General features: G+C 37.7%; 1 protein-coding gene and 1 long non-coding RNA gene across 4 annotated transcripts in view; both read left to right on the top strand.

Annotated features, from left to right (window-relative positions):
* LOC110678730 lies at positions 1 to 551 on the top strand. Its single transcript, XR_002501890.1, has 2 exons — positions 1 to 217; positions 291 to 551. It is a non-coding gene; the product is annotated as an uncharacterized LOC110678730 (long non-coding RNA).
* Positions 552 to 3,024: 2,473 nt separating this feature from the next.
* The window catches only part of LOC5568539 (protein phosphatase PTC7 homolog), a 29,877-nt gene continuing 25,046 nt past the window's right edge, over positions 3,025 to 7,855 (top strand). The window contains exons 1-2 of one of the 3 annotated variants that reach the window (XM_001652319.2): positions 3,025 to 3,142; positions 3,206 to 3,440. In XM_001652319.2, the coding sequence (XP_001652369.2) occupies positions 3,236 to 3,440 (205 nt within the window). In that variant the 5' untranslated portion in view covers positions 3,025 to 3,142; positions 3,206 to 3,235. Of the gene's footprint in view, positions 3,441 to 7,855 lie in introns of all 3 variants that reach the window. The other 2 variants (XM_021851983.1, XM_021851985.1) reach the window with 2 other exon arrangements.

The following is a 7,855-nucleotide window of genomic DNA, read 5'->3' as shown; positions in this document are numbered from 1 at the left end:
CAACACTATTTTGATCTGTGTATGTTGGTCGCCGCGAGTGTTTACAAAAAAATGTCGGTGAAAACGGTTGAGCTCGTAGTCAAGTTAGAAAAGGTATCATTAATTTGTCTGGAAATCGATTTACTGTTCAATCTCAGTTGAGATATTAAAAGTGGAAAGCTTTCCAGCAGGAGCGGTGGATAGATCGAACGGGCAATCACCAAAAACTGTTTTACAGGTAAGAAATGTGGTGCAAGTGGATGTTCCCTTCGCAGTCTTATTTTTCGTTTGTTTTTCGAAACGCTCGCAAGCACCGGGTTGGTAAAATATCTGCCGCAACCGCCTCCAATGGAATCCAACTGATCACGAATGTAAAATTGCAAAATGTGCATGGGAAGTCCAGGAACTAGTCCAACGCAGGATCATGAACGAATCCGTCATCTCGGATCCGGATGCCACGCTGCTGATTACTAAGAAAGAAATCGAAAATGAGCTACTCAGTTCTTGTACGTGTATTAAGTACGATTCATTGATTTGTTGTTCAATAAAATAAATGGGTGTTTTATTTTTAACTTTATTATTTTTTTCATGTTTGTGACAGTATCAGGGCATTAATTCGCATGCTATAAAAATATCGACACGATAGATTTATACTAGCGCCAACTTATGTTAAGGATAATCAAGCCTGTATAGCCCGTACCTATACAAGACTCAGGCCCAACCAGGCAAATATCGATATTGAGTGACTTTTAAACTATATAGTTTAGATTTTTTCCAGAGTGTGGAGTTATCTTGCAATTTGGAAAACAATTGTATCCAATTTCGTGAGTAGTATCGGTGCCTCCCTCCCAGGTGTGTGCCTGTCTTGTTTCCGTTCATGGCTCACGGCGTGTACATGGGAAAGGTTTATCACAAAAAATAGGCATCGCTAAATCTTTCACCATTCGAAAATATTCGTCATCAAACGTCAACATCCCACCGCAAAATCGCTAGTGTTTGGAGGGGATTTTAACCTCCAAATTGCCAAATAACCTCCAAATCATCACCTCCAAGTTAGTTCTAATAACCTCCGTTATATAAAATATGGTGGCGCGTCGATCGTCGCAAGTTTATCGTTAAACAGTCAATAGGTTTTTAGCTTTCATTTGACGTGTTTCCCAAAAAAAAAAATCCACCAAGGTATCCCGAACATTTTTTTTTATTTTAAATTTTTGTTTTTGTACAGTGGGGATTCGCTCGTTGGGGGTCCGCTACATGGAATGACTCGATGGTTGGATGTTCGCTGGTTGGAAAATATTCCAACTAAAAAGCTCTCAAATGTCAACAGAAAATGTCAAACTGACTTTGACGTCTGAGTACCGTCGCATTGCAGTCTCCATATATATAGAACAAATGCGTATGTATATGTGCGTTTAGTGACGATTTCCTCTCCAGATGCGTTAGTGTGGAGCATTTTCACCAGCTGTCAGTTGTTCCAACTAACGGATCGAATTCACTAGATGGAAGGCAGTCGTGTTCCAACCAGCGAATCCCCGCTGTACATTATTTTCAAATGTCATAATTGTGGAAGACAGCTTCGTTGGTCTTAAGCTCAATAAAATGCAGGGGGGGTTTAACTTAAGGATAGGTTACAGCAGAGCGTGTAGGTCATTCTCCGATAGTATAGGCTTCTCTTGGTCGTTGGCAGTTTTCTTGACGTAAACAATCCCCATCCCCGTATAGACTCCAGCTAGTTTTCCTCTCTTCTTCATTTGCAAGGCTTTTGAACGAAGCTCCCTCGCCGCTGGTTCCAAATTCTTGTTCACAAATATACGCTGATTAGATGAGAACCCGATGTCCGAGAGCGAAAGCTTTCTTGAGCGTAGATAACGGGCATAAAAATAATTTCGTTGTATGGTGATTGCAAACTGAACCAGCATTAGGTAAACTGTTCCGCTTGAAGGTGAACCTCTTGCAAGCCTTTTGATATTGTCGCACCGCCACCAAACCGGATCGCGCCAGTGAGACTCGACGCGCCTTAACTCGCCGCATTTTGAAATCAGTTTTTTAGTGTGGCGCTGCATTCTTACGATTTTTATGAACACAGCGCACTATTCACATATTAGCTGCGACGCACGGGGCCCGAGAAAACAATAATTAAAAATAAATGTTGGTCTTGATTTCTACCGGATACATAATATAGACCAATGGAATCGTTTCATCCGTATATCCCAGAGATAGACACCACTTCTCGATTACTTTTTGAAATCGACGTAAGTAACTTTCATACGGTTTTGAGAAAATTAATTAAGAAGAATCACAACCTGTCTTCTAAAACCATTTTAAAATGAATCACCTTTTTAACATTTTTTCGCCGTGTACATCACTTAAATTTAGCATACAATCAGCTCGCGTTCAAAAACTAGGTAGTTTGCTATAGTTTGATTATCAATTTTTGATATTGTTAAATCAGCTAATAATGTGCCAAAAAGTTGAAGCACATTCAACATTTCGATGGTTTTGGAAGGAGAGCAAACATAAAAAGGCATCCTGCAAGCCTCCAAGCAAGCAATCAGTGATTTGATTGTGAATCTTGCTCGATTATGGATCACAAACATTAAACAAAACTTCGCATTCTAATTGCACTCTCGATTCAAATTATCCGAAAATGGGTAGACACATGGAGATGTTGACTACGCTAAAAGTCGTCCCGTGCCATAGAGGTCCCCAAGCAAACTGCCACGAACACCAACGCACAATCAATCTTACACAAGTCGATTTCCTCAGAATGAAAAGGTATCGATGTTTGTTTGACGTTATTGAGCTTTCGGTCAACAGCAGGCCAACAAGGAAGTAGTTGTTTTGCAGCAATTCTGTTTATATTTGGATTCTCACAGCAAACAAAAGCAATGTTGTGACAGTTCTCACAGCAAACAAAGAAAATTTTGTCAACATTGCACTACTACGCAGGCAACTGGATTGGTCTATGGGCCTGTGCGGTTCCGTGTAGTTTAGCATTTGCATCTTGTATTACCCAAAAGTATTCAAAATTTTATATAAGTGTTGTTCAACCCAAAAAGAGTTCTTTCACGTTACCGTGTAAACAATGAAGGATAGCAATTAGGTGACAAATTTATCACGCATATAAAAGTTAAAAATAAGGATTTTTTTCAAAATTACGTAGGTTGGCATTGAGTATTTTACGTCGTGCGAAATTGTTTCTATCCGCCAGTGTTTCTAATTGCAGTGAAATTCGAATCCACATCCGGGGAAAGCTATGAATTGGGCAGCCCGTTTATGGAGCAGAACTCTGCGTAGTAGTTTCTCAACTTTGATAGAAGCAAACATCGAAAAGCCCTCCTATCATTTGGTTTCCGTCGCGTGCGGTTTCCCGAAAAACATTTTGCGTTCCAAATTCAAGCCAGGGAAATTCGGCGACGATGCCTGGTTCATAACTTCCACCAAGAAGGCAGACATAATCGGTGAGTAGTTCAAAAAATAATAATGTTTGTACGCAGTACCAATCCATCATAATGATTTCTGCTTCTCTGTCTCTCTGTGAGATCACCTGAAAGACACCTTGAGACGCACTCCCTTCGTCTCCCTCTTTCTCCTCCGCATCCCAACAGAAAAAAAAACCAAAAAGTTTATATGATTTGCATTTTATTTAAGTTTATTTAGAAGACATTAACTCTAGTGATTGTCGTAGATTGCATGCGGATTTTTTCTGAATACCGTGTTTAAAATGACACTTTTTGCGTGCTAAAGTCAGGGAAAATCAATTTTTTTATCATGCCTTGAGACAGGCCAACAAATTCATGTGATCAGCAAAATCTTTTTCAATAGGGTAAGGGATCTAACTTTCGACCCATTGGTAGAATATTTCATTATTTATGAATTACATTGTATTAGGGTAATTTACGGTTTCGGCACCATTCGACTACTGACACATTCCACGCACATCTAGGTCAAAATATCAAAATTTCAATCTCTGAAATGGGGACGGACCTGGTGTAGTGGTTAGAACACACGCCTCTCACGCCGAGGACCTGGGATCGAATCCCATCCCCGAGATAGTCACTACAAAAAATGTCAGTGACGTCTTCCTTCGGAAGGGAAGTAAAGCCGTTGGTCCCGAGATGAACTAGCCCAGGGCTAAAACTCTCGTAAATAAAGATATAAAAAAAAAATCTCTGAAATGTTCCCAAAGCTATGCAGAATATGAAAGACAATATGCTTAATTGTATAAAACACATAGATTTGATTGAAAATATTATAAAAACATATCTGAAAAGTTATATAAAGTTGATATAATTTATTCGTGAGAAATTGAGACATTTAACAACATTTTTATAAAAGTTCTGTTTTTTTTTACCAATTTTTATTTGAGGCTCAATGGCGTTTAATGTGATTATAGGACGACACCAACAGGATTCAATGCAATTGCAATCTCGCACTTTTATTCTCACTTTCGCACTTATGAGGCCGCACTTCGCAGTCCTGTAGTGAAAGAAATACACAATAACTTCTTCGATTATTCCTACCAAAATATTATTCATCAATAAAAGAAGAAGTAGGGTCGATGTACTTAGATGTTCGATATTCTTAGCCGCATAGCTAAGAACAAATATTCGTATAAAATCGAAAATTAAAGCTAGCAGTATTATTTTTACATCATCTGAAAACTTTTCATCTTGGTTTTGTGGAAAAATATGAAAACTAGAAAAACTCACATTTTTGTATTAATTATCGCTATAGGAACTATAGTAGCACTATCCTCAAGGCCTTGGCAAAATACTAATTAGAACTGTATTTTTACAAAACTTTTATATTTTCGCCTCAAAGTGTGGATCAAAATCTTTCGAAGATCAAAAAATGTTCTTATTTTATCAATTATTTTGTTTAACAAAAAATACTTTCTCTTAGTAGTGCTACTATAGGAACAATAGGTTAACTATAGGTGTAAGGGAGCCTAAATGTTAAGCAAAACTATTTGTTTCGATCATTTTTTGAACAAAATCCAGCTATGTATCTATGGTTCTTAGATAAATATTTCCTGGCCTTCATGTCAAAAAATATTGTGCGATAATTCATAGCAAAACTTATATCCATATAGTCCGATAGCGCTAGTTCACATGGCCATGCACCAACATCTTTTATGGGTTCGTCAAATCAGTGCGCATCGTACCTTCGTGCTGTGCGTACACGAATTCTCTCTGCTCTTGGAAGTTTTCTTAAAAACTACCTAAAGCAATAAAACAGTACTTTTCAGTGCTACAAAAACAGTACTTTTCAGTGCTAAAATTAAAAACGGTACTTTTCAGTGCTACTAAAACAGTACTTTTCAGTACTATTTTTTCTACTATTGATCCCTTTACGATCCTTGTTTGGACCCGTGCCTTCGATTTTTCGTTGGACCCGTTGGCGAAAGCTAGCGGTGGTAATCCTTCTTGGACACCGTCTTGGGAAAAAACCTTTCGAAGGTCACGTCTTCTTTCGTTTATTAATTAAACATGGTATCAACAACAAACAAAAGGAAGGGTGAATCTCTGAATTCACTACTTCCTTCCAAAAAAGTGGGTTTTAAAACTGTCACTACACGTGGCAAGAATGAAAGAAAGGACGCTTCCCCGGAATGCGAACTTTCTTCCAAGGGTGAAATGAATAATTGTATCGAAATGAGCAATCAGTTCGATGCTCTAGACAAATTTTCCGAACACCAAATCGAAGCAGCCTCTAGCCCAGGCTCTTTGATTCAAGTGAGGAAGCAAAGAGTGCCGCCTATCGTGGTCAGTTGTTCCGAATTTGGGGGATTTAGGCAGGAGATCTTGAACTCCATTAGGGGAATCAAGGTTTCCTTCCAAATCGCAAAGAAAGGAGACTGTCGCGTTTTGCCGGAAACTCTTAAAGATCGTGAGCTTCTTCTCAGACATCTTGAAGAGAAGAAGCACAAATTTTCTACTTATGACGACAAAACTGAACGTTTGTTCAAAGTTGTCTTGAAAGGTCTCTCAAGTGACTATAAATCACCTGAAGAGATCAAAAATGGAATAAATGATTTACTTGGATTTTCCCCAGTCCAAGTAATCATTATGAAAAAGAGAACCCAATCTGGTATTGTTCGGAAAGGGCTTTCTCAAGAATATTATTTAGTTCACTTGTATGTATGTATGTAGGTAGCCACCAATCCTTGCTTGAGTCTTGCTCTGCATGCGGCTCCACTCAACAGTAAGGTCAAATTTTATTACCAATCTGCATTCAACATATCGCTGTATGAAGGGCCAAAAGGGGGGTGGCGGACCCGTAAGTAGAAACACTTACGCGAAACCCGCGGGAAATAGAGAATCTCCTTCCAGCCATATGATCCAACAGATTGAGTATTAGAATTTGCAATACTTGTCGAGCTTTCCACGGAAAGGTTTGTTAGAAGAAGGGCGCGTCAAATCTTTCACAACTGTTGGAGAGAGAAGTACTAGACGCGAACGACTAACACTTTTCCTCCTGACTCCGATTGGCACTCCACTTCATTGTCCAGTTGTAAATTCAATGATGCCCTGATGCTCCCTCCCTCCCCAAAACATGAGAAATTCAATTATAGTGATATGTTATATAGTACATAAGATTATAATATATATAATAATATGATAATAAAATATGAAAATAAAATGAAAGTAACAATAAAATATGACGCAGTGAAACAGCATGCAGCATTATATCGGCATACATTTTTTTTGAATATTTGTGCTACTGATGATATTAGGCTGGTCTAGGGAAGAATGGTAAAAATAAACAAATAATTTAAATAAAAATAAAAAATCAGCAATTTGTTAATAAAGTTTCCGGATACATCAAAAACAAAATTCCAGCTTCCATATGTTTAGGGAGGACAAACAAAATAATATTACATCCGCCGCTTCGTTTCATCCGCTGTAGCCTACTGTAGTAAACAAAGACAATTACATTAAAGTAATTTATAAGTAGCAACATGTAGTGCAAGGATGTTACGGCACATTCTCCTAGATTCCGGCTGACACCCTACTACATCGTCCATCTATGACTTCTCTGACGCCCTTATGCACCCTCTCAATACCCAGCATATAATAAATGAAATAATTATAATAAAGTATATTAAATGGAATTTATAGTTGTATATGATATGAATATAGATGTTTCAGAATTTCCATTCTCTAATTGTGATGAATTGAACCTCGTTAGGTAGTCTCCAAAATAAGGACGAATTACAATTTCCGGAATAGAACGGCTGAAATATTAATAGCAGTGATTATGTTAGTATCTCCGATGACTCCATGATGCTTCTGGAAATTATGCCAATGAATTAGTCTAACAAACCAATTTTAAATAAGTAATTCGTGCACCACCACTGGACTAGCAGCTATAAGGAATAAAAATTATCTGCTATTTTATGAGCCAAAGGAATTATTTGTATACCTATTTATTACCTATGAACAGTAGATACAGTACAACGCTACACAATATAACATAAAATAACATTACAATAAAATGTTGTTATGATATATAGGCATAAAATGAACTGCAAAACAAAACTTTGTTAATTATTTATCGTTTTTGATATGTAGAAAGGTAGGCAAAAACCAAGCACTGATACTCGCTATGTCTGAACCAGACGACTACAAAAATCGAATGAACATCGGATTCCCCCTCGCCAGAGACCAGTAACCGATCCGTACTTCCACAATCGGAAGGTTTCAAAATATTCTATCGGTGAAATTTTGATTTTTTTTTACACTTTTCAGCTATTTTTTATACTAAAGCCCATGAAAACCTCGTTTTTCGGCGCATTTCAGCCCATACAAAATGTATGGAAAAAAATCGCCGATAGATCATTTTAAAACCTCACGACTATCAAAATATGGAT

This window comes from Aedes aegypti, chromosome 1 (genome assembly GCF_002204515.2).
Source record: "Aedes aegypti strain LVP_AGWG chromosome 1, AaegL5.0 Primary Assembly, whole genome shotgun sequence".
Lineage (NCBI taxonomy): Eukaryota > Metazoa > Arthropoda > Insecta > Diptera > Culicidae > Aedes > Aedes aegypti.
Note: the sequence above shows the minus strand (reverse complement) of the source record. Positions and strands in the feature narration are given on the sequence as shown.